A 17,457-nucleotide genomic window follows, 5' to 3' on the forward strand; every position below is an offset into this window, starting at 1 on the left:
ACCCAAGACTCAGTCATCAAAGGACATGTTACATTGATGACGAAAAGTCCAGGCACACAAAGGAGAAAAGATCAGGTATAACAATAACTTGGGTAAGAGCAAACAAACTCTTTTTCTGGAGTAAGAAGTAGCTGCTAATGAATGCTTAAGACTCCTATTCGCTATTCTTTCCAGCCTCATCAATGCGCACTGCATCATCTTCTGATGTCTTCGAAGTTTTTCTTAAAAAAAAAATACTTCAACAAACAGTGCGTGTTTGAAATCTACACCTAGAATACACCGTGGTTATCCAAAATAAAACCACAAGGCCTTAGATGCTTGACAACTAAACAGTTATGTTTATTAAGCCACCCTTATGCTACCCTTCAGCAATCTACAATACACCTGAGAAAAAAAACCCAAAACATTTTGTAAGACAGATATGAACACATTCAACCTGGAGAAAAGGCTCCAGGGAGACCTTATAGTGGCCTTCCAGTACCTAAAGGGGGCCTACAGGAGGGATGGGGAGGGACTCTTTTATCAGGGAGTGCAGTGATAGGACAAGGGGTAATGGTTTTAAACTGAAAGAGGGGAAATTTAAATTAGATACTAGGAAGAAATTCTTTTCTGTGAGGGTGGTGAGAGACTGGAACAGGCTGCCCAGAGGAGCTGTAGCTGCCCCATCCCTGGAGGGCTTCAAGGCCAGGTTGGACGGGGCTTGGAGCAACCTGGTCTGGTGGGAGGTGTCCCTGCCCAGGGCAAGGGGGTGGCACTGGATGATCTTTAAGGTCCCTTCCAACTTAAACCATTCTATATTTCTAAATAACTGGTACAAGCTTCTGGGGGTTATTTTACCAATTACTCTGTGGACAGGTAATACAAATGGAACAAGTAACAAAAATCTTTGCTTCAGATGGCAGAATTCAGCAATTCAGAATACAGAAATTCGTAGTCAAAACTGGGAAAGAACTCACATGTCTGGATGAGAATAAGTCCTGTGTACATCTTCCACTGGGTGGAAGAGATGCTGAGGGCATCTGTCCCATAATCAGTTACTTCTTGAAAAGCAAGGAAATCTTTTGCTCGTATTTTACTCTCCAGGCCTTCAACGCTTTAAGCTCCCATTAGAAACGTGCAGCTGAAGACAGGGTGTAAATACACAGCCATGAGGGAGGGAGGGATTTCCTCTGCTTTTATTGACATAGTGACTAGCTTACAAGCAGCATTTGTATGAGGAGCAGTGACATACAGGGCAGCCAGGAGGTTCCACGACCTTCCCCAAATAAGGTTCTGGACCAAGAACATTTCAGACTCTGCCTGTCCCAAAGATGTCCTAAGACAGGCCAAGTAACTACCACCTCCTCAGACCTGCCTTGTTAGCAGGATGTTTCTAACTTAGCTCAGATTATGTGGCAAACTATCAATAGAGGTACTCATGCTATCACAGAACGACAGGGGTTGGAAGGGACCTCTGGAGGTCATCTAATCTGATCCCCCTGCCAGAGCAGGTGGCACAGGAACGCATCCGGGTGGGTTTGGAATGTCTCCAGAGACAGAGACTCCACCACCTCTCTGGGCAGCCTGTGCCAGGGCTCTGCCACCCTCACAGGAAAGAAATTCCTCCTCTTGTTTAGATGGAACTCCCTATGTTCAAGTTTGTGCCCGTTACCTCTTGTCAACATGTTTGGATGGACCATGAACACAGGAACGGCTACGGTGGCAGACTGAAGGAGCAAAGCCATTAGCATAGCAGAAGGCCAAAGCAATGACAAGCAGCGCCCGATCCTCTCAAGCAGAGCAAAGCCCCCTTGGAAACAGGAAGCATCTTTCCAGGCCGCTCTTTGTGTTTGTTTTGAAGGAAGGAAGAGCAAGGAGCTGGAGATGACAATAAACTGGACGCGGTTTTCTTCTTACCCCTCTACGAGCAGGCACACCCCCCCCCCACACCGAGGGTTCCCCTTACGCGCAGCCAACACCCCGAGGCCCAGCCCAGCACTGACAGGGCCAGGCCTTCGCTCTCGCTCGCCAGACGCTCGGCCCAGAGCAGCGAGCCGGACCTGCCCGGGGAGAGCGGCTCCCGCCCTCCCCTCCCCGGCCGGAGACCGCCGCCGGTGTCCGCCTCCCTAAGGCGCCCACCCTTCCTCCACAGCACGGCGGCCCGGGGCGGGCGGCACCGCGCTACTTACAGGCAGAAGACGTGCTCGCACTGTCCCAGGGACACGGGCTGCCGCAGGACGCCGGCGCTGTGGGCAGAGCAAGGAGAAACGCGGCAGTTTTAACACACGCGGCCTTACGGGCACGCCGGCAGCCCAGCGGCCAGGGTGCAAAGGGGAACGGGGGGCGTCCGTTACCAGCGGGAGCAGCTCAGCGCTCTCTCCAGCCGCGCCAGCGCGGCGCGGGTGCGGGCCCAGGGGGGGCCGGGCGGCGTCATAGAGGAGGGGGCGGCGGCGGGGGGCTCACCGCCCGGAGCCGGCCGGTTGCCCGAGCGGCCGCGCAACGCCTCCCGCATGGCTGCCCGCCGCCACCGATCCGAATCCCCCGCCCGCCCCCGCTGCGCAGGCGCCGAAGGGAACGCGCACGCGCGACTGGCGGAGCCGCGGTCACGGCGCTTCCCGCGCTTGGGGAGAGGGGCGGGGCCAGGGGAGGGGCGGGGCCAGCAGCGAGGGGCGGGCTGAGGGAAATGGCGGGCTGGCCGGCAGGCGGGCTGAAATTCGGGCTTGAGATGGGCCGGTAGCACCCAGCTCGGCTGTCCACAGGTGCAGGCTGCTCCGAAGGGACAGGGGAGGAAGGGGGGGCTGGGGCGTGGAGGCGTTGCCCTCTACATCAAGAAATGGGTGGAGTATGAAGAGCTGTCTCTGAAGAATAGCCACGAGCAGGTTGAAATCCAGTGTGGCGGAGTTGAAGTCCCCGGTGACCGGAAAAAGGGAAACATTGCACCCATTTTTATAAAGGGTAGAAACTGGGAACTCCCGGCCTGTCAGCATCACCTCTGTGCCTGGGAAGATTGTGGAACAGATCCTCTTAGAAGCTTAGTTAAGGCACATGGGGGACAGGGAGGTGATTTGAGACAGCCAGCATGGCTTCACCAGGGGCAAGTCCTGCCTGACCAGCCAGCAGCCTGCCAGTACTTCACGGGGGCCTACAGGAAAGATGGGGACACAGTTTTTAGCAGGGCCTGTTACAATAGGACAAGGGGTAATGGCTTTGAACTAAAAGAGGGTAGATTTAGACTGGATTTAAGGACGAAGTTTTTACACTGAGTATGGTGAAACAGCGGACAGGTTTCCCAGAGAGGGGGTAAATACCTCATCCCTGGAAACATACAAGGTCAGGTTGGATGGGGCTCTGAGCAACCTGATCTACTTGAAGATATCGCTGCTTATTGCAGGGCCCATGGGACTAGACAACTTTTAAGGTTGTTCCCAACCCAAACTATTCTATGAGTCTATGAAATCGATCAAATACTCAGACCTCATGCATCTGTATACATCGTTCCAATTATAACCAACATGTCTGAGGCAGCACAAACGTCTCCAACTGAAATGAGCCCAGGAACGGGCGGGCGGGTGCGACATGGCGGTGCTGAGGGCCTGCTCCCCTCACGCCCAGCACACAGCCCAGGCAGGCCACCCGCCCCCTGCCAATGCCGTTCCACCCCGACTTTAAATGTTTAATTTTCTTCCCTCTCTTTCACCTGTTCATCAGCTTCAGTCTGACCGAGACACTTCACCGGTCACTGTTACGTTGAGCGTCAAGGGTGGTTTTTTCCTTGGCCTGTGTGTCCAGTAGCGCTGCAGGGTTTAGCCCAATCTTCCACTTTTTACAGGTTGCTTTTTTGAGGTGGTACCTCCATAGAGGCAGCCCCCGCCTTCCCCGTACAGTGTAATTACTGAAGCACATAAAGCAGTTATAGCAGGAATTTATCACTTTCAGGTAGAAATACTCCTGGCCAAATAAAAGATAGAGCAGGAATGCCAGGAGCGATTTATAACAGGCTTACTGACATTTCGCATCGAGAAGCTCCGCTGGTGAATAAGCATCAAGCCATAAATCTCAGAGAAAACATGATTAAAGCGAGCGAGTTATTCTTTGAGGGAACTTCATCATAAAAAGGATGTGGCGGCACGGAGCTGCAAAATTTGGTTGGCGACAGTCGTAGAAAACAGCCATCAGAGAGGTGTCCCAGCAGCCCTTCTGAAATTTTGGCAGCGTTTCTCATCCTGTGTCTGCCTCCGTTTGCTTCCTGCAGGTGGGTGGTTTCCCTTCGTCCCTGCTTGCCGGGTGAAGTAAAAGCAGCGAGACGTTGGGTACCGCTGCTCAGCTGAGCAATGGCAGCCCGACAACAGGAACTAATTTGACTGCTGCTGGCAACTGGGCATTTTCCACAGCTCTTACCTCATCTAGAGAGAAGGGCTTCTACTCAGATAAGTGTTAAATCAGGGCTGAAAACATATCTTAATAAGTTATCCTTGTCTTCCAAGAAGGGGTTTCTTCAGTTTACAGGTTTCACGCTCCTTTGCTTCGGTAGTTCATTCCCTTTGTAGCTCCTGAACATGGGGGATGGTTTAAATTAGGTTATTTTTTTTTTCCTTTATTTATGGAAGGTTAAATATTTATCTTTGCTACTAACATTAGCCAGAGGTGCAAGGAGGTCAGCTCCACACCAGATAGGGAGTTGTGAAATCTCTCAGCTCCATCGATCTGAGAAAATTTGCTGCTGTCATCTAGGGCAAGCTGATGTGTCACAGGGTGAAACACCATCACGCTGGTTTGAACAGTGGCATATTCAGCCTTTATAAAATCAATGTCATCGTATCTCCTAACCTGTTTGACCCCAGCAAACAACATCTTGGCTTTCTCTGTCTTCATGATAACTCATGGTCTTTACCCATGAGAAAGGAAACTGTGGAGCTGTATGGAGGATCCGAAGGGTTAAACAACAGCCTGTCCTTTACAGGTGACTCTGTCCTTGCAGACTTGGGGCTGGAGCCCGGAGGGAGAGGTATGGATGTAGGCATCCCTACCGCACACCCCATCCACACACCTCGGTTTCCTTGGCACAGAGAGGAGAGCTGTTTGTTGTCATTGACAGCACAGTAGCTGCATCTGTGCACTTGGATCCAGCTGTGAAAAGTGCGGTTGTATCTCTGTAACAGCCTGTTGTTTTCTGGTGCTCAGGAAACCCCCCGCTGCGTTAATAACACTGAGCGGTGTCCCCTTTGCTAACAGCCTGTCATCCCCAGTGGTTGGGATCGTCAGGCCCTCTGTGGTGGAGAGAAGCAGCTCTGGGGAAAGAAACAACAGCCTCAGAGGCGAGCATGGAAGTAAAACAAAAGCAAATGCCAACCGCACCTTGTTAAGAGACATGTGTAGGCATCAGATGCCCCTGGGCAGGCAGGCTCAGGCGTGTTTCTGGCAGGAGCTGACTGTGGAGAGCTGCTTCAGAACAAAGCGTCCTCCTTGCCTGTCCTGGGGAAGGAAGGGGGCAGCAAGAGGTGCCCTGGGCCCTGTCCTGCCCAAAGGGGAGCTTGTCCCCAAGCCCAGTGAGGTCGGGGACTGGTCCATCCCATGGTGTCTCTTCACGTCCTGCGTGCAGGTGCCAAAACATCTGGATGCAGGAGAGGGATGACAGCGAGGGACACAGCGAGGGCACCTTCACTCCTTTCCTCGGGCTGCAGGGCATGGAGCTGGGACGGGGACCTTCTCCCTCACATCGCTGAAACCAGGATAAACTCTCAAACTAAACTAAAACAGTCATTTGTCCCTTAAACATGAACAGTTGCCAGATGCAACCTTAATGTCCAACTGTCTCTTACTTGGCCATTGTGCACTTGTCCTGTGCTCCAAAAAAGCAGTGCCTGGCATCTCCCAGTGCGTGGCAGGGTTACTGGAAGATGGCAAAAGGCATTGCTGCCGAGATGAAACTATAACGCAATTTGAGGCATTCAGCGCAGGTTACAAACAACACTTGATCCATAGATCTCTTGAGTCAACCTGGCATTTATGTTCACAAAATATGAGATGCCGATATATACTGTATAGGACAATAAAACAGATAAGTACCTCGTCTTCCTTTCCTCCGGCTGAAATATGTTTAGTGTCCCTCTCAATAAATCCACAGGTAGTCTCCATTGTGTGGAGACATTATGTGGGAATTTACAAACGTTTACAACTAAGTTAAACTGAGGCAAAGCACTGCTCTGGGCAGCCAGCATCTAACAAATACTTGTGTTTGAGAAAGATGTAAAAGTCACAAGTGATTCATTCTCCCTAATTTTATAAAGGTTAAGGAGTTGGCGCTCTTGGAAATCTAAGAAACGTCTTCCTCTGCAGTGAATTACTGCAACCAATTGGACAGTCAGAAGCAAAAAAAATGATGCAGAGAACAGGAGGAAGCAAGAAATATATCTCTAAATTTGGCTTATGCAGTATTTAAAGTACAAGTAAAGCCATTCCAGGCAGTATAAGGTCCACACACTTTAAAATAAATTTGTTGCATGACAAACCCAGTAAAACGGTTTCAGCAGTGGTGTGATATAGTGCGACAGTCGCGTTTGGTACATGCATGAATCAGCCGCTCCATACCCTACTGAGGCAACGATCATCTTCACCGTGCTAAACTGATAATGGGATTTTCAAACAATGTGAGGCTTCAGAGCAAAACCTGTGCTGAAGGATGGCGCTCAGCTTCTCGGCCGACGAGGAAGGTAAAAAATCCTCGTCTACCTCCTGCTTCATTTCAAAGCATTGCCCATCTGGTAAAGACCCTTTTATGTAAATACACCGGTACCTGATATTATATTCATTAGCGAAGCTCCCCAGCTGTTTTTCAATAAATATACAGTTATTACATGATTCATCATGTAACGGCAAGGAGCGTGCAGAGGGAGGCAGTTCCCTCAAGTCTCACAAGTCAGTTGTTTTCCCAGGGGTTAAAAGAGCCAAGGTGTCTGCAAGGAGGGGGGCGGTCCCTCTCCTCTTGCCCACTCAAGTACCGGGCACATCCTGAAACAACTGCACCCTGCCAGGAAGGGGTGCTCAGCTCCGACGTGCCATGCACCCACAGTAAGCAACAGGATGGATCCACTTAAGCAGAAGAATGGAAAAAAATGGGAGGAGGAGCCACCTGACGCTTCAAATTCCCTCTTTCTCCCAACATCTGAATCAAAGCCTTTAACAGGCTTAGTTTGCTCCTCAGGCAGCCCCGCTGGGGCCAATTTTGCCGCACGTCCAAAGCCCTGCAAGCGCACCGTGGTCTCAGAGGCATCGTGGGCTGCGGCACCACCTTGAAAGACACAGGGCTGCTAAGATCATTCAACAGAGTAATTGGTTAGGGCCATTAGAATAGCAAGTTTTAAGATTTCAAATATTGAGAGATTTGATCCCCAAAAGGAAATAATAATAATAATAATATAATAATAATAAAAGTCTTACGCTTTCAGACTAAGCAGCACAGTCAGCGTTGCATTACACGGCATTAAATTATTAGTCGAGTCTCGATAGCAGGAACATCTGCTGGTGTTAGACATGGCATTTTTAATTAAAGGCAGCAGCAGAGAAGCCTGTGGTTCATCGGTTCTGCTTTCGTCGTGCGAATTGCTAAATCCAAAGGGCACTTGTACAAAAGATTTGGTCAGAGCACATGCTCTGGACCTGGCACTGCAGAAGCACGAGCGGAAAAGCAACTGTGATGACAGGTAATTTACACCTGCGTCCGCCAGGCCCTTCACTCGGCGAGAGCTTTCTGTGAATTCCCGGCTGGGTCAAAACTGCGGGGGACTTTACAAAATTGAGATTACCATTCTGTTTTTTCCAGAAGAGGGTGTTTTTTTTTCTGAGAGAAAGGCAAGTAACAGAGAAAAGCAAAGCAGGAGGAAGCCCAGCACCCAGTGATGGAGCTGGGGACCGTGCGCACACCTTTGCTTCAGCAGCTGCTGGTGCTCCCCTGCTCCCGGCGCTCCCTGCCAGTGCTGGGGTGCATGAAGGAATGGCACAGACCCTCCATATCAAACAGTGTCCCCTTCCCAGAGTTTTACCTTCCAAAGGAATAAAGGTTTGAATGGGGAATAGTTTGCATCCCCATCAGCCACCCACCTAGCCCCCTGGCTCTAAACAGGTCAAACAGGATCAAAAATCGCCATCAGACCTGGACCAGGGTGGAAAATGCCTAAAGCCCTTGGCAGCGCGGATACATCCAAGAAATACCTGTGTGGATAGAGCCAACCGAAAAAAAGCCCCCTTCCCCTCTTCCACCATCCCAAGGCAGTCCCACAAGCCTGAGTCATCGGTAGGCAGTCTCCTTTGATGGGACCCAGCAGTTCTATAATAAAATCTGAATTTTAAGTCTGTTTGCAAAATGCCAGGTCCTAACTCAAGAGGATGGGCAGTGATGAGGAGCAGAGAAAAGCTCTTGTCTCAGGGTATGGATGGCAGAAACGTCAGGCCCCGTGGACACGCGTGGCTGCCTTCCCGTTGGTGCGGAGGGGGCCAGGATTTCCCTCGACGAGCCCCGCAGATGGTGTTTGTTTGCTCAGCCACGATAAAAAAGGAAAATATTTGGTGCAATCTGCTAGCAGGCGGAGGCAGACATATGGTCGGTGCGACGCAAGCCTGGATGCTTGGGAAAACACAGTCAAAGCTTTGCAGCGGCTTTTAGATGTTGGATTGCCCTTGAGTTGAGCACCATACAAGTCCAAAGAAGCCTTTGAAGAATTTGGGTACAGGTTTTGGACAGTGGCTGCTGTGGCTTGAACCCTCTTATTATTAGCCCCACTCTGATTAGTCCTATTATACTATCCCTATTGTACTCGAGTTGTTATAATTAACCCAATTTTAATTAATGTGAGCCTCGGCTCTGGCTCAATGCTTGGAGAAATTCTCCCTGGTTCGAGGAGTGTTCATCTGGCACACACAAAACACAGGCTAAAAGCGACGGAGGCAATTAAAGGCAATTGTTTGCGTGTTCGGACACCGCATTGGTTCTCTTTACCTGTGATTTACGAGCCTGTTGTTAAATGTATCATTGCAGCATCAAGCCTGTGAGAAATCTTTGGGCCACCCCAAAACATAAAATCCTTTTTATTTCCCTTTCAGTTAAATTTTAAAAGCCCAAACCCTTATTTTTCTGATTTCAGTTTCCCAAATATCAAGGCCCGTTTCTTAATTGGGACTAACCCCCAGCTAAGATGGCGCTGGTGACATTAACAATTTCATCGTGGTTTCCTGGCTGTGCTGAGGGGGCGATGGGGCAGCGGCCCACAGCCCCAGAGCCGCAATGGGGCTGTGACACGTGCACCACGATGTGACCCTGTGACTGTTTTGAGTCTCCATGTCCATCCGATCCCAAGGGAAAATGCCAAGGGCAGCACATGCTCCACTGCAAACATTGCTTTTTTGGGTGTTGTGGGTTGGTTGTGTTTTTTTCTTTAACCGGAGAAAGCAAGAACATTTCCTTTCCATCAAGGTGCCTTTGTCAGGATTCCCTTCCCCCTTGTACATCTCCTTTTGAAGACATACAGTCAAGTGTCCCTTTGAAGTCCTTGCTTTTAAATTTACCTTTTGGTTGCCGTGTGCTCCCTGGGGTCAGTCAGGGATCTCCACACTGTCGGTAAGGGCCCAGCACCTCAAATTTCATCAGGATAAAACAGATTACCAGAACGGCAGGTGCTGGGCTCCTTTCGTGGGGAAATTTGCCGTGACTTCTTAACAGCAAACCTGCCTCACTTTGAAGAAATCAAGTCATTTTTGGGGAGTTGAGTGGACCCCCTGGCTACGCCTGAGTGCTCAAGGGCAGGGACAGATGCTGTGTCTGAGCACCAAGATGGGGAGCCCTGTGGGGTAAAGCTCTATCCCCACCGCATTCAGAAATGCTCTGTGGGGAGGGATGGGGCCACCTCTCCGGCCGTGGCATGAGCTTCACAACCAAAACACCAGGTATGGTCAAACTGGTGCTTCTGCCAGCCTTGCTCTAGTTTATGAGCAGCTCAACTCCACCTTTTAGCTTGAATAAAGTCAAATTTTGTGGGAAAAAATAATATAGCAGCCAGGAGTATGGCTGGCATTTATGGAGAATATGAAATGTGTGGGTAATGCTCCCTTAATTTAAATTGAAATGCTTCTTCCCTGTTAAGCCTTCCTTCCAAAAGCAGGAGCAGAGGGCTTCAGCATCCCACAAAACCCATGCCTCACGCTTTTTAAATTAAAAAGCCAGAGCTGAGCTGCAAATGAAAAAAACAGGAAAACCAAGGGGTTACTACAACGATATGTGGATGCAGTGCAGTACCTGGGAAACTCCAGCCTCATGCCCTGCAGAGGGGCTGGAGGACGGGCTGGGGGCCGGCGCAGAGAGGTGCCCCCCCCGAGATGTGTCGGAGACCTCCTGGACTTTCTTTTTCCCTAGGTGCTGAGTTAGCCCATAATCGCAAGAGAGATTTTGCTCAGCTGCAGCTTGGCCTGACCCATTGCAGACCCTCACATGGCAGACCTCACGCAGCGTGTTCCCCACTCTCTTCCTAGCAGGAGGAAGCTAAGGACCAAACACCCAGCACATCTCTGTGTATTTACAAGTAGGGGAATGTATTTTTTTTGAATACGTAAGATTATTCTTTTTTCTATACTAATCTATACTAAATCCAAATTACAGCGATAGCTGTTCCTGGTGATTTATGTTGTTATAATAAATAACAGCAACCGCATGCCGCTTAGCTGATGATTAATGATCCTTATTTACAGCGCGTTCAGCTCAGGTCTGCAGTTTACACTTGCAAACATCAAAGGAGAGTTCAGCTTTCCTTTTCTCCTGTATTTTGAGGCCATGTCGTAAATCCTGTACGAGCAGCCTTGATGGCTGCATTTTAATCCACAAATAGGATTGCTATAAACTGCCAGAAGAAATGCCAGCCTGACCCGGGAGCCGCAGGGGCTCTTTGCCTTTGGCCTGGGGGGCACAGCCGTCTTTGCCAGCCTCTGCAGGGAAGAGTGCCGAAACCCCAGCAGCAGCCAACACCGTCGCACCCTCCCCTCCGAGTTATCGCAGTCTGTCAGTTGAACGTACCAAGCACCGAGCCCTGTTTTTGTGCTCTGATTTTCTTACAGTCCCTCCTCTCGGTTCACTTCTCAGGCAAGTGAGATGGTTTGTGAGCTCCTCCACACAAAACTTCCCCTCCCAGAGCCTATGCACACCCCCAGCCCTGCTGATGGGCCCCCCCCGCCCCGAGCCATCCAAGCCCAAAAGGCTCCTTTTTCCTGCTCCTCCCTGCAAACAGGCCCTTGGGGACGCACGGACACTCCTATTTTCATGAGATCACTGCTGAGCACCTCAATGTCACAGCCTGGGAGGATGGAAAAACAGCATCCCATTTTTTAAGATGATTTCAAGGACTTGTATGACCACATAGGCTGGCGTGCTCCATTACGCAAGCCAAGCAATCTCACCCAGTAATTTCTGCTTGAGCCAGAGCTTGAAAACGCCCAAGGAGGTGGGAGGGAAACACAAGACAGCAGCTTTGGTTTGTCAGGATGAGACTGATGAGCAACACAGACATTTAGGAGTCCTGGGATGTCACCAATCTCTCCCATTTAACTTAGCGTGAGAAGTGGTGTTATATTGTGCAAAGGGGCACTATGTTAACGTGTCATATACGAGCCGAGTTCAAGCACTGAAACTACCCCACGTAGGATATTGACAGAGGAAAAATAATCCTTATAACATCAAGACTCTCCAAGGGACCTGTGGAGGTTTCTCACTCTCACAGGTCAGGGCTGAAGCCCCACTAATGCTCACCCAGTAATTACGTTTTTTCTGTTCGCCTCCAGAGTTATGTTATTTTGGCACGTGGGAGTTCTGTAGCGGTTGCAATATGAACTCTGTCTGAAACTGCATCCCTCGGCCCTGCTGCCCCCACCATCGGCAAAGGCGCATGGAGCAAACCATCCCGTCTCTTCTCCCAGCGGCCACGGCTGAGCCTTTTCCAGCATCTCCATCCCTGCAGGCATCTGGGGACACAGCTCCGGCACATTAAAGGACCTTTGAAGGTTTGGGCTTTTGTTTGTTTGTTTGTTTGTTTGTTTGTGTTTGCGGGTTTTGTTGTTGTTAAACACCTTTTCCTAATTTAGACCTGAAGCTTGACTGTTCACAAGCAGCCTCCCCAAACACATGTTCGTACCTTAGCTGTGCACACGCCACCTAGTTTTCAGCCCCAAACCTCCCCGTGAAGGTCCCCGTTGCTGCAGCTCCGTGGTATTCCCTAATCCTACCCAATTTCACAAATCCCAGTGTATAACCCTGAGGAGCAGGAAGCTCCGGTTAACCCAGGGAACATCAGACTGACAACCGGGGTGGTTTATAACAAACATACAAGCTTTGCCTTTGCTGCCATCCACCGATGCGTGGCAAAGAGCTGTTTATGGGTAAAAAAAAGCTTCTTGCTGAGTCTATAATGAGGACGCTCAAATGCTGAAGATGTAGAAAGCAGGTTAAAGGAGAGGCCTCGCTGCCCATGCGAGGGAGGAAACCCGCGCAGCCCCTCCAGCACATTCACACAGAGGGTTATCACAGCGGGAAGCACCAGCCCATGAGTAAATGCTCCCTTTGCGGCGCTGCACTCCCTGGAGAAGCTTTAATAATTCCTAGGGAGGCTCTGAAGGCTAATAAAAAAAAATGAATGAAGAAGTCAGCCCGAGCAATCTCTCTCTTCCTCTTTCATGGCAAGCCTCGAGCTGCCCTTGTCTGGCTGATCAGGTGCAGCTCTGATTTCCTGGGTTCCTGAAGCAGAACGGATTCAGCAGCATTGCAGCCTGCTTTGTGCTGATGGATGGGAACGATTATAATTGTTAATCTCATTAAGCCTGTGGTCTCAAATTTTGCTCATCTTACTGATATTGAAGGCATTTAAAGAAACGCTTGGGGAGGAGCATATGAAGATGTATGCAGCATGTGCTTCTGTGCACCTATCAGTATTGATCTTAGGGCACAATCTGGTGCAAGGTGACGTGATTTTGCATTAAAATTGGGTCCCTGGATTATCAACACGCACCAGCCCTCAGGCTTGGTATTACAATGGGCAAAAAAGAGCCTCCTTCAGCTTAGCTTTCTCTCTTTGACAGGATTTTAAATAGGAATTTTGGGGGACCAAGATGTGATCCCACAGCCTGCTGCAATCCAGAGCAGCCCAGCTATAAGCTTCAATAGCCAAGGACCACACTCCTGACTTCTACCTGCTGCATCTGGCTGCTTTGAGGGTGTTGTTACGCTGAAAAGTAGAGGTAGAGAAGTGTTTTGAGTTCCTATACCTCACATACCTCACCCCAGAGATGGTTGAGGAACACCTAGAAGTACTCTGGCATTTCTAGCATTTCTTAATGTTTGCACTGTTAATATTTTAATGAGTTTTCTTATCAAACTCAAATGCTTTAGCTTCCGCAGTTCCTGGGAGCAGGGTATGTTCAGTCACTGCAAGAGGGAAAGCCCCATCCACCAAAAAGGGTAGAAAAATCTCTTGCCTTTCAGAAGCACCTGGATCTTAATTGCTTTGCAGCAATCATTTATTAGAGAAAATTGCTGGTGAAAATGGTTTCTGTGTTTTTCCTCTGCCTTGCTCCTAGGGCTGGCTGAAGATAAAGAAGAGGCAGCCCTTTGGGGTTGGGTTACCCAGCTCAGGGCCGGGCCCTGACTTGGCTTGGGAGCTTCTCCAGGCTCCCTCTGCAGCCACCCAGCAAAGAGAGGATCTTTGAGAAGGTGATTAAGGGCTCTTGCTAACGAGCTCCGTCCCTTGTGAGCCATCCCAAAGCAGAGCTGTCCACAAAGGCGTTCCATCGCCAGCCCTTGTATGGTGAGGCTGCAGGAGCAAGAAGGGAAAAAGCCCTAGCGCAGAAGCACTCACAGCTGGGCTGACACCCTGAGGAGCACTGGGAACCCTGCTCCTGGGCCAGGCTGGGCCACAGCAGCAGCTCTTCCCCCAGTGGAGGAGCAGACCACCACTTACCATGCACACCTACGCGTAACTTCTCTGGAGCCCTCATGGATATGGGTCACCAGGCAGATTTCAGCTCTGTGCTGATGGTCCTCTCAGCACGCATCTATTCGAAACTGCACTGGTGTAATTAAAGGTACTCTACTAATTGGATGTGCAACCCTAGGGGAACTCGTTTAATTGCATTTCAATCTGGTTGGTATCATTTTAACTTAAATTCATTGCTGTCTTGCGCAGGAATAACCCAGTTGGGTCTGGTTATGGAGAGGCATATCGTCCCGCTTCCTCCTCCCCATCACGCGCTGGATGCACTTCAATTCGTTAGGCTCTGGCTGTGAAAAAGCTGCCGCACATTAAAGCGGAGGGCTGCGTAAAACCCCTTCAGCTGGTAACGAGGACAGAGACACTAGAGGGCTGAGAGTTCACCTTGACCTGCTAATGGAGGTAAAAACCTCAGTTATTACCCTGTCTTCACTTGGATTTTATCTCATGTGTGTTATCATAAATTCTGTCGTGCCCTGAAGATGCGTTCTTTTGTTTCTTTCTTTGGAGTCAGTGGAAACCTGAGCTTTTTCTAAGAGATGCTTCATTTTTACCCAAAACGCTTGTCTGTAGTGAAAAACCTGCTGCTTAAAATTCAAGAGCCTCCATTACACTGGAGGCTGGGGCAGATGATCAGATTGTTGCTTTGAGCCTTAAAGCTTGTGGGAGCACGGACATTTACTTCTCTTATCTCCCAGCACGGGGGCCCTCAGAATTGCTCTCCCTGGCAATGTCCCATTTCCAAAATTCTCTTCTAGTAGCAATTAGCAATGAGGTGGGGGCTGCACCCCCAGGACCTGAGTGCTGTTCTCTTCACCCTGGGCTGAATGTGGCCACTGCGACTGTCCCTTGGTTTGCCGTGTGCTGGCTTTCAGGTGCTGCAGGATTGTACCATGTCATGGGTCAGGCCCCAGTCCCAAAATACTGATGCCCCTTGGGGTGGCCTCGTGCAGCTCTCCCTGTGCTAGAGATATTTTGGGGTGCCGTGCTCCCTGCGCTGCTGTGAGTGCTTGCGGGGCCCATCGTCCTCCCTCATTACCGGCACGGCGTATGCGAGTGGCGTGAGGAGCAGAGCCAACAGCAAGTTAGCGCTGGCTGTGTCCCATACTAATGTTGTTCTTACTATTTCAGTGCCATCTTCCTTATTTCCACCCTCTCCCCGAACAACTAAATTAATTAGAGTGATTTTTTTTTTTTTTATTTAAATACTGTCATGGAATAATAATTCTGGTGAATTCATTTTTTTCTTTGTCATTCCCCACTGCTTCTTTTCTCTGTTGTGCTCTCTTTTAATGCACTGTTGATATTTTGTTATAGCTATGCAAGATCACAGCTGTTGTCTGGAAAAAAGAAAAAAAAAGAGTGAAATCATGCTATGTGCTGTTGCCATCCAACAACCATTTTTCTTCCTCCACCAGCTCACAAAAAAAACCCCTTCCCCTATCAAGTGCAGGAGCGTACATTTTTCTTGGCTTGTAAAAAGCCAAAAAACCTCACAGCAGCTTCAGTGAAGCTGCAGCAATGTGAGGAAGCCGAAGCCCCTACGACGGGCTGGGGCCCAATCCTGAGCCTGTTGTGAGGCCGGATCCTGCCAATCCTGGATCCCGGGAGAGTCCACGCAGGCGGCAGGTCTGTGGGCATCACCCACTCCTGCGCCTCACTGGTCACTGACTTCTGCTTACCTGGACGCATTCATTTGGTCAATAAACATTTTTTCTGATCACATCCCGTAGCAAAACCACTCCTGCGGTTCTCATGAAAGAATAAAAAAAACCGTTTTAGACCCTGAATTTATATTTATGGTACCGGTCAGGGCTGAGAGAATCATTGCTTAATGTTGGCCCTTCCGGGCAGCTTTCCCTGGCTGCTGCCAGACCTTTTCCGGCCCGGCAAGTTCAGCGCTCGGTGGCCGTTTGCATGGGGACCGAAGCTGGGCAAGGCTCAGGCTGGAGAAGCGCCGAGCTCTCAGCAGCAGCACAAAGCCATAAACAAAGGGGAGCTGGGGTGGAGATCTGACTCGTTGTCTCCAAGTCTGCAGCTCCAATTACAAAACTTGATTGGAGTCAGTCTCACAATCCACATAACCAGTTATGAAATTCCTCCTTGACTCCCCAGACCCGTTTAGCAATCGCGCTGTATAGACCTTGTGTCTGTAACATTTTAGAGCATTTTTAAATTAAGCTCAGTTGAGGCCCACACAGTTCCAGTTAACACATTCGGGCTGCGTGATCGCTCCGGCAGGGCTTGCCCGGCGCTGTTGCTCCCTGTTGCCTCGAACAAGGGTTAGTAGGGTGGCTGAAGTGAGATTGCGTTAAAGTGAGATAAAAAGCTTGTTTTCCCCTGGGCTGCAGCGTTCGTCTCTCGCTGCAGGAGAGGTGATGCGCGGTGGTGTGCAGAGCGCTCCTCTGTCCCTTCCAGGGACCCCCGGGTCAATGTTTTCAATGATCTGACCTCCCTGCTCAGACCAAAGACAGGACGGAGCTTGTTGGCTGCCTGGCCTGTTTTTGAAAGCAGAGTCACGTAAAGCAAAAATTTCTGAGGGGATTCAGAGGGGGGTGACAAGGGAGGGCAGCTGCTATTACGCCCGCACATCAGCAGGGTGAAGATTACTGCGAGCACCAGAGAGGGAAGCGTCCCCATCCTTCCTCTGACACGTACACCCTCCTCCTCATCTTTAAAACAGATTTTATCAGTTGTTTTCTTAGGCAGGGCTCGGTATTTCTGGTCACCCCTGGAACCAGAATCAACCCTCCTCAAGGAGAGCAAGGGGCAACAAGGAACCTGGAGCCAGTGTTTGGAGGCAGGAGAGTATCAGCTTCCACGTTCATCCTCCCGGAATTGAGCCTGGCATGTGTCCTGGCACCGGAAGGGACAGGTTCGGTCTGTGAGGCTCTGCGGGGAGTCGGGATATTTGCGATGTGGCGCAGGAGGTAATTCAGCCCCTGGTGATGTTCTCTACAATCTCCTCGCCAGATGCTTCAACCCCCTGAACAGTTGTAACCGCTTCTCCACAGGTTTCAATTAAATTCCCTTAAGTATGTAAACTTTGGCTTGTTTGGACCAATACCTACCGACTTGGTGGCAATAGCAGATGTTTTATCTTTACCTGCAAGTGAAAACGGGGAGCGTATATCATGGCCGTGACACATTTTGCGTGAAGCAGATGTTCCTATTAATGCCAGAATTGGGTGGAAATTGAAAGGATGCCTTTTGCTTTTTTTTTGAAAACTCTATTTTAGCCAATTAAACCCCAACTTAGTGAAGTATTCCGATGAATCATTTCCTTTTTTTTTTGATTAGTAGGCTCTAAAGGGACAAAAGAATAGCTTTGTATCGGTCTTCCTCAATTAAATGTAAAGTACATCTGGACAGAGTCTGAAGATCCATCTTTCACTGGCAGTTGCAAAGCCATCGACATAATAAAATAATACTCTGATTGGTATTACAAGGCTGCATTTAAATC

The 17,457-nt window shown here is 49.7% G+C and overlaps 1 protein-coding gene across 2 annotated transcripts in view; it reads right to left on the minus strand.

The window, feature by feature from the left end:
• Nucleotides 1–3,756, minus strand: part of BARD1 (BRCA1 associated RING domain 1) — a 44,354-nt gene extending 40,598 nt beyond the window's left edge. The window contains exons 1-2 of one of the 2 annotated variants that reach the window (XM_054210083.1): nucleotides 3,677–3,756; nucleotides 2,169–2,225 (exon numbers count right to left, since the gene is read on the minus strand). In XM_054210083.1, coding sequence (XP_054066058.1) covers nucleotides 2,169–2,225; nucleotides 3,677–3,684 — 65 coding nt within the window. In that variant the 5' untranslated portion in view covers nucleotides 3,685–3,756. Of the gene's footprint in view, nucleotides 1–2,168; nucleotides 2,226–2,333; nucleotides 2,492–3,676 lie in introns of those variants that run through there. The other variant, XM_054210082.1, reaches the window with a different exon arrangement.
• Between the last annotated feature and the right edge of the window lie 13,701 nt (nucleotides 3,757–17,457).

This window comes from Rissa tridactyla, chromosome 7 (assembly GCF_028500815.1).
Source record: "Rissa tridactyla isolate bRisTri1 chromosome 7, bRisTri1.patW.cur.20221130, whole genome shotgun sequence".
Classification (NCBI taxonomy): domain Eukaryota; kingdom Metazoa; phylum Chordata; class Aves; order Charadriiformes; family Laridae; genus Rissa; species Rissa tridactyla.